Source organism: Aphis gossypii, chromosome X (genome assembly GCF_020184175.1).
Source record: "Aphis gossypii isolate Hap1 chromosome X, ASM2018417v2, whole genome shotgun sequence".
Lineage (NCBI taxonomy): Eukaryota > Metazoa > Arthropoda > Insecta > Hemiptera > Aphididae > Aphis > Aphis gossypii.
In genome coordinates this window covers 55,711,016-55,731,424 of record NC_065533.1, presented here as the reverse complement: position 1 = coordinate 55,731,424, position 20,409 = coordinate 55,711,016, and the positions used below count along the sequence as shown (strand labels likewise).

Sequence of the window (20,409 nt, the reverse complement as noted above, 5' to 3'; positions counted from 1 at the left end):
TTGTAATAGTGAAACAGCGGCGTTACGGTCTCCTCAACAATCTTGTAGTATTATAATGTCTTGTTGTTATTATTACAACGGCTATGATACTAATAACGTGTTCCGCCGGCGCGAGAAAAGACATTTCCGGTTTTTTAAATAACAATCACTATAGAATAGCGACATTTAACTCGTTAAAAAAAAAAAAAATAATAATAATAATAAAAAACGAAATTATGATGTCGGGGGCGACTCATTTAATCTTTAGATCTTCAGTTTGTGTGTATCAAGTGGGTACTAATAATAAAAATAATGCTGACGAAAGAAGAAATATCATTTGTTATTATCATGCATAAAAAAATGTATATCATATTCTACATATAGTATATTAGTACGTTGCTAGAATATATGTATTTTACTTTGAATATATCTATTTAAACATAAATATATTTATAAGCACAATCTATATATTACTCTGATAGATATACGACTGTGAAATAAAATTGACGAAATTGCTATACTAAGTAGTTTAAAATTTAAATACATTGTTTGTGCTGTCTGTAGTAATTTACAATTCCCGTAGTTCTGAGCCATGTTATTTTGTATTTGGTCCAATAATTGAATAATATAGATTGACTGATAATCCGTATTTCATCAGAGTCCAGAATTTTACGCAACAAATTATTTTATTTGTTGTTGTTGTATGTATAATGTATTGATTGTTATTCTTCATTTTTCAAATTCGCTTGAATAATATTACCGAGTATGTAAAACAATTTTTTGATCAAGGGTGTCATTGGTACCTATATTGTAAAATACCCATGTATTAGCTATTAGCATATATTGTGTCTACACGTATTATTATTATTATTATATGCATTGTGACGGAGATGGTGGTGGTGTTGTTGATGGTGGACGATGATAGTAGTGGTGGCGGTGAATAATAATGAATGGATCTTTTAATATACACGTTACGTACATGAATAATCTCGGTCTCTTAGGGTATTTTATATTTTCTTTGTTTTACATGTCTGGACGACGAGTAGTTTACATGAGCTGTACACGCTATGAATATTAAAATCTCATAGAATTTTGACGGATTCAATAATCGTTAATCCTATGAATTTCAATCGCGTTATTTTATTATTGTTTTAAACCGTGTATAGTTATGTCTATGAAATTTCAATATTTTATTTGTACCAAGAACAACAGATATTGTATTTGAGTATTCGACGTCTCGAATGGCCAAATCGAATAATAATGTTTCTTAAATATGAAATCAGATGATATTGTTTTATTAAACAATAATATTGTACAAAATATTATAAACATTTTTATTTAGTTACAATTTTGATAGGTGAATCGAAAATATAAAATTCCATGAATACAAAAAGATTTTAATTATAAATTAAACAAAAATAACATTTCTTATCTTCTGTGGTGAAAGGGTGCGTTGATGATGGTTGTTCAGTAGAAACAGCTGTGATGACTGGGTAACGACTCCTACACACTACCAGAGTACCTACCAGACACCGCCGTTGTTACAGACTATAGTTGTTGTAATGCTGCTTGTTGATGCTGCTGTATTCACAATATGCGTTTGCGTTTTATTTATATAAAATATTTAACGCTCCTAAACTGTACAGTTCAATGAAAATAACTCTTTTAACATTATGTTATAACACACTACATAGTATTATTGTAATAAGCCTGATTTACTATTTTAATTGATTACAAAATAATCTATTAACTTCGATAGTCTCTCGAAATCATACATAATACTTGGAAATCGTGTTAATGGAATTGTGATCATTCCATAATTAATAATAATGTAGAACTTTATAATATTATTATCTAGCAGCCTTTTATCATATTATTAGTTATATTACATAATTATATTACCTATTCACCTAAGATTAGTTTCACTTATATTATTCCTGTTATAATATCATAATATAATAATGTTTATATTAATATGTAAAACGAGTCTTGTGTGAAACACATAACGAGCGACTATCTGTATAGCAACAGCAATAACGTTGCTCACACACACTTGTATATTATACGTTCACACTTGGATTGTAGCCAAGTTCCGTCGAATTTTCATTATTTAGTCTCGCTTTAAATTCTGATGGCGCTGTTGACGATACTCTTGCAACTGCATGCGATTGAAAATAATTATAAAATAATAAATATTTTACTTCAAGATCTAAAGACATAGAACTGTCGGATAACCAAAATATCTTTTAAAAGTTATTGTTTAGTTTTGTTTTTTATTTTCATTAAATGTATAGATTAAAATAATAACATTGAATAATAATAATATTTTTTTAATAATCGTTATCAAACCAACACCAAACGTTACAGTAACTGCGGATTATTTAAATTAATATGTTAGTAAGCGTGGGCTTTGAAAATTGGAGGTGGTAGCGAATAGCGATAGTGTTGTATAGTGTGTAGTTTCGTTATGATCAAGATGGGTACTATTTTTAGAATACATAGCATACATATACATAAGCATTTACCACCTATGTATATGTATAATATAAGCTTATGCCCGCGTATTAAATGTGTATACAATATATTATCATGGGCTTGGCTATCATTAGACATGATATTATAGAACTATAGAAGTATAGAACATGGGCTGTGAACATGAGTAAACTTGGTCGCAATATTAAGTATAATTTTTTTCTCATTTATTAGTATAAATGTTTAATATATACCAAGTATCCTAGTTTAATAGTTTATAATATAGGTACTGTTTACTAGATTGGACAATATTTCTTTCTACTCGGCTTGTTTATAATATATTAGATAGTATATATTTTTTTTTCATTATTATTTTATGGAATTTATTTAAGAACTGTTTTTTGGTTACACTATCCAGAACAGTTGATCTTCAATAGTTTATAATAAAAAAACAAGATTTTTAATCACCATAAGCATAATAAAGAACGAGCGCCACCACTTTTGTCTTCTTACTTATTTGTAAAATGAAACGCCCGTTTGGTGTCTAATATCTGTTACATGTGTTTTCTCAGTATTCTTCTCCGTTTTTATATACAAGGATTGTTCATTATGCTGTTAGTGGTATAGTTTGTATGATGATAACCTATTTTACTCTTTTGACTTTTCATGTTATGGTGTTTGAAATTTCTGTGTTATACTAATCATAATATACATATTATATATGTTTTTTATACGTACGTGTTAAACTAATATCATTTTTTTTCCACTCGATGGATGATTAAAACAATAATATAATTTTAACACATTCGTCATCATTAATAGCGACGAACTGTGGACTAGCTATTAAATAAACTGAAAATATACAAACAATGACAGAAAAGAAAAAAAATAGAAAATATAATAATTTACTTGTGTTTGCTGACCAACCGTTTTGATTTGATTCATTGCTACTATACTGTCTATATTATATTACTCACGGTAAAATTATCTCATATTTTCATTTTCGTCAATCCACCTACTTTTTGTGTGCACATTTTTATTGCACAGTTAAATAATAATAATAATAATATTCATCTATTCTTTCGGTTAATTTTAGTGACAAAGCTTCTCCGCGTCGCGTGGTGGTGGTAATTCAATTAAATCAATTCGTTCCCAGCAACCGAATCAACTGGGGCCAAAGGCCGACGAGTACACCGGTCATAATAATATTATAGCCATTATAGGGGACCTCGCGACCCGTCCGTTCGTAGCTTCTGCTACCAGGATTTTTTTTTCAATTACGTCCCGCCTTATCCTTTCCATCAAACCGGACCGCGTCCCGTTTAATAACTATAACCAACTGGGTCGTGTTTAATTTTGTCGTCGTCATCTCGTCGCGTCGATCGTTTTTTGCCGGACAAAATATTTTTGAAATAACAAAAAAAAAAAAAACTGAAATCGGCACATTACATAATATGAGACGATAGTTCTATCCGGGCATCCGACCACCACCAAAGGCACGGGGTATCGCTTATATACAGTACCTGCATATAGAGTAGGTAATTGTATATTATATTAATTTAACGTATATATCGAGTGTATAGTTTTATTTTCACTCTTCCGTTGCACACACACACACACACACACACACACACACACACACACACATTCACACACGTACACACATGCACAGGTGGTCGGCGGCCAACTAGGAGTAATTTTTTTTTTTCGTCGTTCATTCATTCATTCGCCGTTCGTTCGCCGCGTTCATTCATCGGGTCCGCCGGGGCGGCCTACTCCTTGCCGTCGTCGACGTTCATTCATTCATCGCCGCCGCCGACACCGCTCTCGCACGCACTCGCACGCACCGTCACCCCTCCATCCCGCTCCTTCCCTCGTTCGCCACGCTCTTTTTCACCATCCCGTTTGCCGCCGCCGCCGCCGAGCTCACGAGAGCAGCAGAGTTCTCTCTCTCTCTCTCTCTTGGAACACCACACGCGGTGGCGGCCACGGTCTAGGCAGCGTCCGCGGTGTTCTACATTATTTTCTCTGGCTCGGCATGTGTGTGCGTATGCGTTTCACACGCTGTATACGGAGAGGAGCGTGCTCGCGCGCACTCGCACTCACGCGTTCCCACACACTGCAGCGGCGGCGGCGGCGGGGCAGCTGTTGTTCATTCATAGAGTTGGTAGTTGTAGTCGTCCGCGCGCCGACCTTGTTCTATCCCTTCTTTTTTATTCGATTCCCCCCCGCCCCGATATTCTTGGTGTGTAACGTTTTCGTGTATTATTTTATTATTATCATTATTATCATTACACGTATATATATATATATATATCTATATAATATTATTTACGTGCTAGAGCGCGTGCGTGAGTGTGTGTGTGTAGTACACAAGGTGAATTTGACCGCACTACACAATAACGCGTCTATGTGTGTGTATTATACGACCTGCTGCTACAGTTGTACCAAGCGCGACGTACAACTGAATATGCTTCCACTACGACACACACTACACTCATAATGATATTATTATAAATAATATAATATATGATAATATGCATAATGGATCGCTCCCGTGTTCCTCGTGTCTTATTATGTTAATATTATATATTGTAATATGCGCTTATACAGCGGAGATAACGGACAGGTACTATGTGCAGCCACCGCGGCCCGCCGCCGCCGCCGGTTAATCGAAGTATAATATTATTATCCCGAACGATGATTTTACACAGTGCATTTGTTATCATCATCATCATTACTTTTTCGAATAATATACATAGTAATATTGTGGGCCCGTGTGTATAGCGTATATTGTTCGTTAATGAATAAAATCAATGGTCTAGACTGAAAAATTACATCCAATTTAAACAATTAATTTTGTTTTGATCTGCAGCCGATCGACGAATACCCCCGACTTTTTACATTTTTTTAGAAAGTTTAAATTTATACGTACTAATTATGCAATGCCGGAGCATTCGCATTTCGCGCATACGCGGCGCGAGGAATTTTTTAATTAGAACATCTTTTTTTTCGAAAAATAAAAATTATCGCATGTGCGTACTAGTAGAATAGTTTACCGTAATAGTATAGTTTTGCTGTACAATATTATATTATCTATAGTTGGCGTTTTTATATAAAATACCATTTAAAACATTTTTTTAACAAAAAATATTTTAATTATCTTATTTTTATGTTTTTGCTATAGCAGTTTATCTACAGAAAAAACTTATATAGGTCGTTTAGAAAACCAAATATCAGATATATGAAGTGTTACCACAGAGGTGGACGTTAAAACTAAAATAATAAACAAAATTATATTTTTTTTTTTTATTCACAGTAGTATATATTATAGTAATGTATAAATATATACATTGACTATGTTATGTTATTTGAAAAGTATTTCTAATAACAATTACGAACCAATTTCACAATTTTCTATTTACATTCTATCGTTCATGTATTTATTAGATTTTAATAAAAAAAAACCACCATTTTACAAGTTTTTTCTAATAATCATAAATTTATAATTTTTGTTAGTTATACTCAACAACTATATCAAAATACGTTCACTTTAATATTTTTGTAAGTACCTACCTATTTATTTTATTTTTAACTTTTTTGCAGTTTGTTTATAAAATATATATTTAAATAGTTATTAATGAGTAATGATATTTTTTATCATATATTTATAACCAAGTTCGATACGTATGAAAATTGTATACGTCATTAAACATTTCTAGAATATAACTCATAAAGTCATAAGTTTATTAAATGCTGAATCATAAAAAAAATAATACTAATAAGTAATGACCATTAACACTAAATTAACATTCATTACAATTTATATGATTAGGTTTTTACATTATCTGTTCTATTGATGAATATTGAATAATGTCTATTATACACTTGTCAGTTGTCCTTATACAGTTATACATAATACATATTTATTATATACATAAAAACCTACTCGTGTTCTGTTTAGGTCAATATAGTTTTGATTAGAATAAAATTTATTAAACCATCAGAAAATTGAATTAAAATTTAAGTATTAATTGTAAGTTTAAATATATACCTATTGAGGTTATTATAATAAAATTCTTTTGTTTTTATTACATTTTGTATAAATAATTTTAAGTTAGTTTTAAAATTATTTTTATAGGTTGTGTTTAAAAAAAATAATAATACAAAACCAGCGTCTGTAATAGTGTTTTATTAACGAGAAAATATACCTATTATAGACTCAAAATAGTGATAAGAACTGTTCTGTTTTCCAATAAAAGTATTATATACCGTATATTATATTATACACCATATAATAATTAATAATAACGTTTATTATTATATATCATAATATAATATATACCTATCTGTAAAATTATTATGATTGTTACTATATTTATTCAACACCATATAATTTCAAGAATAAATATCAATATAGTATTAATTGTATTATTCACATAATTTAGATATTACCAATAGGTTAGGTTATAACAGATTAACAACCATAATATTTTCGGAGCGCGATGTAGGCGAATATCCCTAAGTATCATGTACTACGTATTTGCACCTACAATTATATAACATATATATAAGCTTAAACTGTATAGATATTATTCATATTAGGCTTATGTTGCAACATAATTAGAGCTAAAGTGGCGAGAGCGTATATTATAACCTGCATAAAATTATATTATTCAACAACATAAAACACTTTTATTTTAATTTTTTTTTCTCCGCCGCGGTTAATCTTATACTGATGAATTTAGCCCGTCAAGTTTAATATGCCTATTGTTTATGCTACGAATTATTTACTAACCTATAATATTGGTTCATAGTTCATACGTCTATAAATCTTGTCACTCGATTACTATTATATATGTTATCAGTATCTTAATATATATTTATGTTTATTACATATTATGTGTAGTATGTATATATGTTATAGTAATGAGGTTTTTTACTTCGTTGTTTTAATAATCCTTTTAGTTATATGAATGTATAAGTATATAAATTATTATAATATTTTATCTTAATGTGGAATCAATTGAAATTTAAAATTTTTGTTTATTCTAATAATTAAAATTATAATCTACCCAATTATATAATATTAAGTACCCAGTAAACAATATTTAAAGACAATCTAAAATCTAAACTGCAATAAGTAAATTACCTAAGCCTTTATTATTTATATTTTTCTGTGAGCATTTAATTTTAGAAAATACTTTAGATTGTTCACGTAAGTGGTTAATAATTAGGTGACAATCCTTAACACTATGTACTTACATAAAACGTACTACAGTATTTTTAATAACATCAAACTTGTATTATACCATAATATTGTTTTTTAATTTAATGATAATTTTTATTTTATTTTATACATTAAGACATTTCAATTTAATACTATTTATATCGTCTTATAATTTTGTATAGTGTATTTCTTAAATCTTTTTTTCACGATTTTGTTTGTGATAACGTGCAATTTTGTATGAGTCACTGCTCACTGAACTCCCTGTAAATTTTAAAGTTGACTATTCGTTCATTATCAGATGTTGAGATGATAATATTTTATGAGCCGTAACATTGATTTTTTTTTCATTACCTTACTATTATTAAAGTATAATGCTTGTATAAGTTATGTTTATTTGAAATAAATACGTAAACCTCTTAGCGAAATTAAAACATAAAAAAAATACAAAACTACGTCACAGATAATATTTTCATCTATTAATTTGATAATAGATCAATCAACTATAAAATATTGACCTAGAGACCAATGTTGGTTCTATAAAAGATGTACATTTGCTTTATTGTTCGTATTTTAATAGACAGATAACAAATCGATGTGATGGTACCATCCTTTCGATATGCTCAGATAAATTGTCAAAAAAAAAAAACAGTTTATTAAACTCATAATAATGATATAATTAAAGTTACCTATTTTTAAAAGTTGGTAGTTCAATCATTTGTAATTTGTGATCGTTTAACCACTAATTAGTAATTACCACTGAGAGATATTGCATTTTTTTTTAACATAATTTTAATTATATTTTTTCTTCCTACATATTTAAATGTTTGTGGAAAACAGCTTTACATATATATCTGTACATAAAAATATTCATATTATAATAACTAAATAACACGACTTAGCACAAAATAATAGTGATTAAATGTTATATTTGTAAAATAAATTGTATATAGTAGGTACTCATAGGTTTGTTATAACTTTATAAGTTAGTAACCTTAAGTTTAAAATTCAATGATAATTAATATCAATAGGTAATAGATATATAGTTTATTAAGTGTTCAAACTAGTATTTGTTCTATTGTTAGATAGATGTACTATTCATTTTATTATTGTTTTCTAGCCAGTAAAGGCTATCATATAATATATCATTTCAAAATACGTACTAAACCCAAAAATAATTAAATTGTTGTGGTGTTTGCAGTGATGGAGTACACAATTAACTATTAAGTCAAGTCTATAATATGTTAGATCAGGAAGATACATTAAATCGGGACTATTTGTTAATATTTATAAGCTTATAGTGCTTATACACTACTATTTATACTAAACAGCAATGTTTTTTCACTATTTACAGGACTATTGGGCTATAAATATTCGATAAAGATTATATAACGTATTAATACAATTTTTTAGGCAAAGTCTTACGAGTTATATTTTTAATTTATCATAAAGATTGTAAATATAAAACTTTACATTTTAAATTATCAATTTTGTGAAAAATTAACTTAAATAAATAATTTCTAAGCAAAAACTATCAATTGTGTTTACAGGACATGTCTTCTGGAGGTGAAGATTTTCAAAGTAGCCCAAATATGATGCCATCATCTGTATCTTCAACCATCATGTTGAACAGTAATAGCACTAGCAGTACAAACGATATGAATGGAGCTGTGACTAGTGAAAATAGTTGTGGAGGACTTGTAGTTATTAAACAAGAACCCAACTCATTGCAAGATTATAAAAGCATCACGACCAACTACAGCAATAATACAACAGAAGGATGTAATATGCTTCAAAAAGTGCCGTCGCTAAGTGATCTTTCCGATCCAGAAAACTCTTTAGGTATGTACTTATTATTAAAACTATTTTTTCGCTAATTTTTCTTTCCTATTAATGGTAGTATTGAACTATTATTTACGGTATATAGTATTTAATATTAGAATTAGTACTATTAAATGCTCAATATTATTTAATGGGTAACGGTCAATATATAAAATTTTTCATGAGTAATGTGTATTGTATATATAAATAACCAAATTCTACCGGTTTTAGGAGATGCATATATTTGCGATGTACCTAAGTTTACACTTAATTCAATGAGTAACGTTTGATATAATATAGAAAGTAACAGCGTGTTTCATATTTTTCCGTGTCTGATCATTGCCATTCTTTTTTATGACCTAATAAAATGTAAATTATGCATGAGTATTCCAGTTTTAAAGATAATATTGTCAAAGTTGGAATTAGGTAATATTATAGGTATATTTCATAAATGCATGTTCATAAAGAGCCTCAGAAATATGCATTACTATACTATACTATGCTATGTAGTATATTTTATAAATACATAAATAGGTAATTAATAATTTGTAAAATTAGTGGGAGACCAATATAATACCTATTAATATAAAAACATAAAGAGTAGGTACTTGTTACTCCCACGTCCTTTTATTCCAGACTTGTATATAGTAATTGGGTGAGCGGACAATGTCTCTTCTATGTATATTGTTTGCCCCTCAAGCTAAACGATTAATTCAATCACTTTTAAATAATATATCATAGTTCATAATTTATACCGTATATGTAGGTTAATATTTATAATATATTTTAATAGTCCCTTTGTTTGCTATCCCTGAAATTTCAGAATGGTTATAGATTTATTATACACGCCAACAATATGATGGTATAGGTACTTACAGGATATTACTTTGATAATAATAATATTACGTAGATACTTTAATTTGACTACTTCACGTTGAATCAAAATTTTCGGGTGAATTAGAAAAAAAATTCTTAATAGAATTATAAATACAATATCGTAAAATACTTTTTAATATAACGTTTCTTTAAAAATATTACCTTTGTCGATTACTGAACTTGTTATTTTTTAACCCGTTATATTATATTATATAATATTATTTATCTGTGTGTATAAAGATGTTTCTTAGCTCTAAATATAAGCTTGTTTTTAATTATGCTTAAAATAAGACAATTTTATTATATGTTTCAGTACTTGATAGTATAATAATATATGCTAACGTATCATACTATTGTATACTTTAGTACTCAATACTATGTATACCTAATATAATATTATGCCATATACCTAAAAATTTAACTATTTGAGCAGAACATTCCAAACCTTTGTACTAAAGTTTGATAACATTCTCAGTATATTAATATATGTTATATAACAAAAATATACAAAACGAAAATAAACGGTTTTAAGTAGGTTTAGTGATTCATATTTAAATATTTACACTAATTAACTATATGAAAAGTGTATACTAAAATCCACTTATTCACCTATCTAAATATTACAGGATACACCTACCAAACGGTTTGTTTAACAAATACAAATTATAGCTATGTTGATCGCTGTTACCCATATCGTTAATAATATTTACACAGAAAAATTGTTTTGTACGTTTGAAACTGTTATGAGAGAATGGAGCGATTAAGAGTAGAGGAGTGCTTCGAACATTGCAATTAATTAAAATCACAATTAAAAACGGTCGAATAATGAGTACAGTTGTAGTCAAACGTTAGCGTTTAAAAGAAAATTAAAATACAAATACAAATTGTATTAATAGAAAATCGTAAAAAGTCGATTATCACAATATGCTATTCTTTAAATGTTATAAAAATATGTTAATAATAAATATAACATTAAAAGAACGTTACACCTATACTTTTTTGAGGGGTTTGATATCGGCAATTTTTATACAATTTTGACAATATTAAAATTTTAATCCTTAAATATATTTAAATACTACCTACTTCAAAGCAATCAAAACACCCAACTTGCAAATGTCTTATGTCAATACTATTCTTGATTGTCACGCTTCATTATGATATTACATAAACAAAAATAGGTTTTGCGCAAAAAAAATAATTATCCTACAGTAGCTATATTATTGGTTGAAAAAATAATATCTATATATTCTTTAAGAAGACAGTATTTGCTGTAGCGTAGACTCTTAGCTTTTATTTTTTATATCATTAGTTTTAAAAAGCTATCATTGTTTTAAAATTCATTATTTTTATGTTTTTCGAACTTTACAAGATTTTTATATCATTATAACAATGATAATATCTAGAAAACAATGAAGTTACTGTACAGAAAATACTGTCTTCTGTAACGTTTATATGAATTTGGTTTCTCAAAATTTCAATTATAATTGACTGTTGTAACTCGAATAGTTATTTTTCGCACTGTTTTGACTATAATGATATGTGTGTGCATCACTGCAGCGTCCTCATAACAAAACACGTTAAAGAAGGCACATTTGCTTCAAAATCAAAGCCGAATGCGTTTTCATTGTGTTCTCCTGACGAAAGGTATAGATAAGAAATCTCGTTGACATCTTGTAGATATTATATTATACTTAATATTTATGTAACATTGTAATGATATGTAAACTGTTGTAAAATATAAAATGTGTCGAAATTGTCACACTCTTACCGCGTTCGTTTTCTTATTCTTGGCACTAAATACACCGCAGTGACAAATTACAGTCGATTTTTTTTACTCGAAAACAAAAAAAAAACTATAAAAATTTGAATATCCTCAAAAAAAACCATCACTCGCAAAACGATCATTATGATGCATATAAATAATTATAATTTACCCGTACGTGTATGGAAATTAGCCGCGCAATTTTAACCCAATCTGGGCTCCCAAATAGGACTTACGCCATAGGTCAAAATACCGTAACGCGTGCGAACGCGAGTTACACGTATAGTTTCGGCCGTAATACACATCATTCGCCGCCATGTCCGCGCGACGAGTTTCTAAATCTACGATTTATCTACCTACGTAAAAATCAAAATTTTAATATTACGTCGTGTTGTAAACGCCGTGTTTTATTATTCGTGTTCGCTAACGACGCGCACGCCGCGCCGCAAAGACGACGACAACGACATAGTGCTGCCATCTATCGGACCTCACACCGCCCGCTGCGCAACGCTGCCTGTCGGAGGATTGTTTACTGTCCGTGTCTGGGTATCCGGTTAGGCGTTTACAACGCAGATGGCGCTCGTCTATTTAGGTCCGACAGTCGGACTACGCGATTCTTACAACCCATAAATATTCCATTCACGCGAGACCCGTAACGCGCGTCCGTCGAACGAGTTGTGGAACGATCCTCCGACCGATCAATGGAAACCGTGTTGTTTTCGGATTACAAATACGTTTAAAAAATCTACCTCCGTACACCGCCGTCCCGTGCAACGCGATATTGACGGTTTCGATACGATATAATATTATATGACAAATCGAAGCACACGATGCGTTCATTGACATGCGTAATGGCAGCGACCGACTGTGCATTACATATGTATATAATATAAGTATTATATAGTGACTAACCAATAATATTATAATATTATACGAGGTTTGTGCAGATATATAATATTCACTAATAGTGACGTGCCGAGAATAACGACGAATAGCGTTTTTATATTGTTATTGACCATTTCCTGTCGGGGCTACGTAATAAACATATATATACGTATACGCCGGGCAACATGTTTGTGTGCCCGGGCAGCGACGTTACAATAAGCACAGCAACCAGCGTTCGTGCCTAAACCTCCGTATTGAAATTTATGAACTGTCGTCCCTATTATACGAAGTATATTATATCCGATCGACGACGATTGTTGTTATTAATGACAAACGTACGCGTCAACGTAAATATTATATACCTATTGTACAGTATACAACTGTGGTCTGTGACAAACCATTCGGCTAGCGTATAATGCGCATATATATATACGATATAAATATATCGATAAAATATAGTATAATATTTGTGAAAACCTTTTCAAGCGAAAAAGATCATCCACTCGGGCTACACAGACTACAGGTAGTCGACAAACCAGATTTATACGCACGCGGTTAGGAGAGTACAGGCGGGGGCGTAAACTCCGACACAAGTACCCTTTTTTTTTTTACTGTAAAATGCTCCATTGAAAAAAACCGGTAAAATTGGGTTCATCGTGTAAACTCTACCAGTGAAGAAAATCAAGTACATAGTACTATTGTAGTATAAAATCAATATGATATATTATAAGAAAAAAAATTATCATATCATATCGTTCATATTAAATATTTAAATCATAATAAATAATCGTTATACCTAATAATCTAAAAATATATAGTTATGTCATGTATGTAAACTAAAATAATGTGATATACAATTGAAAGGTCCGGTGCAAGAACCGGCTATCTCCAATTTTTTTACATTTTCTGATAACGAAGAATTTTGTCTACATTTCGGTGCAATAATCGGCTATGTCCGTTCATTAGATAGCCTAATACCATACAAATAGAGATGTCTGATATACAGTTACGGTGCAACAACCGGCTATAAGTTAATATTCTAAATTTTGTATCTTACATAGTAATTAAGTCTTGTTTTGCATCCTGTAACACTGTTATTTTATTTTTTGATTTCAAATTTTGAAACTGGTGGAGTTTACAATAGACCTTTTGTTACCTTTTTTGTTGACCGATATTCTGGCGAATTTTACAATCGCCCGGAGAGTACACGTTGACGATTGCAGACGACACAATATCTGACTTAGGGTTGCCAACCGTCCAGTTTTCGCCTGGACAGTTCAGATTTTCTGGTTCCTGTCCAGTGTACAGTTATACCTTTCAACTGGACGCCAAAATTAATTATTTATTTATTCATTTATTTAATATACATGTTTTATATACTTTTATTTATTTATTGTATTATCAGAAGTAGGTATAGTAATAAACGAATGAAAAAATCAATTATCCATAATAATAGTAAATATGCAGTTTTTTAAATTAAAAAATTTGGTAACCCTAAATTCTGTGTCGTAACGATTTTTTTTTTCTTTTGATATTGTTTACACAAAAAACTATTAAGTTACTCGAGTTAGAAAAACGATAGATTTCATAACAATAACACTACGTGTTTTGTATATTAATAATATCACTTCGATGAAAACCTTATGCTATACAGTAAATAATACTGTCTGTAAAATTTAGTTTCTTAACTGTGACTGTAGCGTAAAACGCAAATGGTTGTTTTACTCGCCAAACCGTTTTCCACTTATAATTATTGCGCAACTGCTAATAATATGGTTCTGACACAGGACCACTTTTAAGTTAGATACATACTTTGAAATAGTATTTAAATATACTGATGATTTAATTTAATTTTTTGTAAACATTTCATTAAAAGAGTCGATATCAAGCATCTCAAAAACTGTGTGTGTGGCATATTTCTTGGGACATTTAATATACTCTTAATTGGTAATTTATTTTAACGGCATATTAAATCCAAAAGTGAATCTTAATAGGTATTTAGTTTACCCAAATAGAATTGGACATAGATTATGTTGAAGATACAGTTAAATTATATTTTAGTAGGTAATCAATATAGTATGATTTTGAATTGTTCGCTTAATAATTAATTTCGATTTAGAATGTGTTTCTCTTTTAAAGGAGAAATTATATTAGTGAAGCACAATTGATGTACATTTAGAGTAAACCGGTAAAATGTAAAAAAGAATAGTGGTCTTTAGAACACATCCGTCTCCTTATAAAGTCTAAAGGTGTACTGTATGACAAAAAAACTATTGTATTTTTGTATATCATGCTATTAATATTTAAACAAAATAGCAATAATGACTTATAATTAAAGTAATATACAAATATAACATTAAAAATGTCAAATAAAAAACACTATTATTTACTTAAACTATTATTATCTTTGATATTTTCGTAATTTTATTTTAACGTTTTGCCATAAAACCCACAAAAGACTATAACCGGATACGTTTCCATTTAAATTAACTTTAGAAGTATAAATAAATATCTAGATTAACTGTAAAGTACCTATATGGTAAATACGTAAATATATGATTATAATTTTTAATACCTACAAGGTAGTCGCTGAATAAAAGTTAAATCTATATCAAAACACCAAATCAATTATAAAATGTCATTTTTGTACTGGTTAAACTCTTATTTATTATTTAAGGACAGGGGTGACAAACCTTTCGAACTCTATGTCCCAAAAATTACCTATTTTTTTTTTCGAGCGTGCCAAGAAAAATATTACATATTATATTATATTCAATATTGACCGATAAAAACCGAATTCTCTCAAAATATTTTTATCTGTTGTATATATATTATAATATAGTTATAGTAAAAATATTTTAAGTTTTCGCGTGCCATGGAATTTGCCGTCCCCGACTTAGGATATATCATTTTTTGACATTTGATGATTGTATCCAGATACTAACTTTTTTTTTGTGTATATCCTTGTATCTTTTTTTAATTTTCATGATAAAATACTATATACAAATTAAGATACTTTGTAATATTATTATTTAATTTAGAATATTTTAATTCACAATTTGTAACATACCATAACATATACAGCCATACAGGATCCTAAAAAAGTATTGTTATGTACCTATTCAATTAACTTTACAAAGTTACCTAATACTTATATATTTTTAGTAGTATAGAGGTACCTATACTCCACAAAATGTTGTTACCACTACTTAGCTCTTTTACACTTATTAAAAGTTATATATTAATAATTATAGTCACTCGTTCGAAAACTTATTTTTCATTAAATAATATCGAATTCAAAAATGCAACGATAAGAAATATAGACGCCTTGCGGCTTACAGGATATGCATCGAAAAAGTTATTTTAAATATAATATACCTATTACTACTTAATTATTATCTATATGCCGATTTAGATCATATATTTTAAAACAAAATAACGATAAATAATATACAAGACCTTTTTCCACTATTTAAAATATTATACCTATATTATGTTTGTTTTTCCATAAATACGTATCAATTCAACAGAAGCTATGTAGTATAATATACGATGCTGCACCCTATCATTGAGTTTTGATAATTAAAAATAAATACAGTATGGGTGTTATATGCTAATATTATATTTCTCGTATCTACTAACGTACAGTATATGTTTCTGATTCATTGCCAAATTGGTATACGGGTTTTTTCTCGATAATTTACATACACAAATATACTCGTCGAATTTACTGCGATTCGCGGCAAATAATACGCGTAGATGTACGCATAGTTACAATAGACGTTTTATTGAATTTGAATATTTTGTTATTTTTTTTTGTCCGACGTTCCCACGATTGTGAGCACCTGCAGCAGTTCTATTTATTCCCCCCCAATGTAATTACGGCTTCATCGTTACATTATTTTATGGCCGCCCATGTGCACAAACACCAACAGTGAACAAACTATCTTTATCTATTCGTTGTTGTTTTGTGACGACTGCGAGTGGGCGAGTGGATGATACGGTCTAATGGTCACTGTAGCACAGGTATTATAGATGTATACAACCATCCAGCCAAGCTTGAAAGTATGGTAAAAAGCGTTCATAGTTGATTTAATAATGTTTCCACTTGGAAATATAAAACAACTATAAATATTCAGTAGAATATAAAATAAGTACTTGATAATTTTTTTTCCATAAAATATTATATAATGCTTTAAATCTATTACGTATTGTGCCTTAAAAGTTATTGCATTGGCTAAATGTATTTTCTTATAGTTGCTGTTATTCGTACAATAATATTTTACACTTATCACATAAAAACTAGTTATTTAAACAATGAGTTCATTTTATGACGTATTATATATTATGCTGGTTAACAAATTATGTCAATGGCAAAATAAAATAGGTACGGTTGTACATTTTAAAAATCATGTTGAATTTGGAAAATGTTGTTTTAAAATATATGCATATTAGACTGCTGAAACGATTTGAGAAAAAAAATTATCATTAGGTATTATAAATACTTAATAAAAGTCCTTCGAGTGAGCACTGTCTTGTGTGGTATTGCACTAATGCAATAAATGAATAATTTCAGTTAACCTTTAGCACCTGTTGACTAGTAGCGGTCAAGCGACACGCAATTACTCTTAGCGTGCGTGTGAATATAGGGTGCTGAGAAAAAGCCCATGTCTATCAAATTAATATTATTTGTACCTACCTATACTTCACGTATATACAAAACAGGTGGTTGTTAAATGTTAATCATAAGAGGGGAGTATTATTGATGTACTTTCCCACACTTTAATAGTACATTTCGGATGATTTACGTAGGGTTGTTATAGTGTTTCATTTTTATTTTAAAATTAAAAATTATAATTAAAAGATTATTAAATTCATAGTTAATTTTAGTTAACAGAATATTTGAATATTTATGTTTGTTTATCAATAAATTTACACAAAAGCTATTTGAAGACAATATTTTACATTTAACGGTGCCTCTAAATATACTATTGTATAGATATTTATTTAAACACGAATAATCGATTTTAAAATATCGGTCTTTATACCTTAAAATTTAAAATCATTTTTTTAAACATAAACAACGCTTTAACAGTTGATAAGTTTCTGAGTTTGATGCACCATAATATAGCAGTTAAATTTTCTTTAGTAAATAAGTTTGCATACAATATACTAGTAGGTATGTGTATGAACTATATACCGAATTTCGTAACCAGTATAAATAAACATATGCAACAGTTTCAGAAAAATAAGCATTGGTATAATAACGAATACGACGGCTATGTCGATGTTGACCCGGAATTAAAGACCTGTGAGTGAACATTACTATTCGACTATTTATTATTGTAATGTATGCACGTCCTGGAGGTGACACCAACGAGTGAGCTAAGCAAGCGAGTCGAATTACGTTTTTATATTTTATTTATGATTTTGACATTAACTACGTCCTTATTTTTAAGCATTTATAATAATATAATACATTATTCTCTTACTACATAAAAAAAAAAAATTACCTACTAGTGAAAATGATTATAATATGTTGAATGTTAATTAATTATGATTATGATAATTTTTATACTTCATTATAGTAAACATAAATTACATCTTGGTTAATAATAATTATCAAGAGTATCAATGAACGTAATAATATTAAACATAAAAAAATATTAAGGCATTTATTCTTATAGAATTATGCATTTCATTACAATAATGGCCAACGAATAAAGTGCAATAATGAAGTACGTCATTTTTATTATTGTTTCATGTTAAATACGGTAATATTTACATTTCTTGGACTATTTTTTTTATTCTTTCCTCAAAAAAAAAAAAAAAAAAACTACTGGGAAATTCTAAATAAATAATTAGACAGATAGAAAAATCAAGTTACTGTGGTAGATGCTACACTGCTGTATGACCTATTTCACTGTTCTGAAAGTATTTTTTCCGAACGAAATGACTAAAAAAAACAACAAACAAAATAAAAATGCATGTCATTGTATAAAACCGATAATACTGTATCTATTATAATAGCTCCCTCACATCACAGTTCTGAATCTAAATTCTAAAACTATGGTGATGGCGTTCTACTATGCAGGAAATTTATAAACGAATTAGTTTGTTGCTACCAGCAGAAGTACAGACTTGAACTTTTCATCTGGGTTCGCCGTTACTCAATTTCTGTTGTTAAACAACACTTTAATATATTATACTCGTGATAACCCGCGCGGGCTCGACCCCACTGATGGAATATTTACTTATATTTTTAAATGTCTTAATCAACCATCCACAGTGACCTTTTTTTCCTTCTCTTAGTACGTATTTATTAATCACAGTGTGTGGGTCGTGACCCGCATCATCGTCCTATATACATTATTCGTTCATCTATTTATTACTTGTAAATTACTTAATCTGCCACCGCTCCTGAATACCGTCGTCGACAAGTGCTGAAGTGCCGTGCATTATGACTAGATGAATTCGTCGTAATTCATATAGATTGACTGTTTGGTAGTCACATGTTCACATGATAATATTATTATTACATAAAGCGTACTTGCAGTCCTGTTTAACTTATATCATAATATATTATACTTAATTTGAAATGTATACGATGAGAATATGTTTTTAAAAACATGTGCCTACCGGGCTACTCGGTTCACTTTTTATTTTTATTTTTTTAATACACGTATTAGTGAAACTCCTTAGGATCTCCATAATTAACGAAGGTTATTACTGATTAGTTATTATAAGTATATATACTTTTTTTATTGTTTACATTGAATTCTGGTATTAATTATTAACGTTAATATACAGTGAAAGAAAAAAACACGAGAAAATGTTTGAATGGAATTTATGTTTACACGGATAGTTACCTACTCTAAAAGTAAATTGCGTATTATTGTAACGTGTATTTATATATATGTCGTGTTTTGTATATTATACGCTCGTGTTTATTGTTTTCTCGCAAGAAAATGTGCATACTAGATACATTATCCTATTATCCATTGTCAAGCTGCTACGGGGAGAAAGGGTTAGATAACGCAGTGACAGGTAACACGCTTGCACACGTCTCAATTGCATCAGTATTGAACATCGGCTAGGTATAATAAATTAAAGTGTACTCCTATTTTATTTACCACCATTATTGGTTCATCTTTGCAGCCCAATCACAGCTACATTGTTATAATATAACCGTATGTTTTGTTCATACTATAAAGACTCTTCTATATAATTTACTTTTTACATTGTATATTATTAGGTACCTATTTGTAATTTTAACGAGGACATTTGTATTATCTTTATCGATTATCAGTGATGCTTGAAATCCAAATATTTTGCTTAAAAGTGTGTCGTCTATCGACTGCACGCAGTGCCACAACTGAGTACCTAT

General features: G+C 29.4%; 1 protein-coding gene across 2 annotated transcripts in view; it reads left to right on the top strand.

Moving 5' to 3' along the window:
- Positions 1-20,409, top strand: part of LOC114121912 (ETS-like protein pointed) — a 55,827-nt gene that overhangs the window by 6,730 nt on the left and 28,688 nt on the right. For both annotated transcript variants that reach the window (XM_050205574.1, XM_050205575.1), the window contains exon 3: positions 9,229-9,520. In XM_050205574.1, coding sequence (XP_050061531.1) covers positions 9,229-9,520 — 292 coding nt within the window. The remainder of the gene's footprint in view (positions 1-9,228; positions 9,521-20,409) is intronic.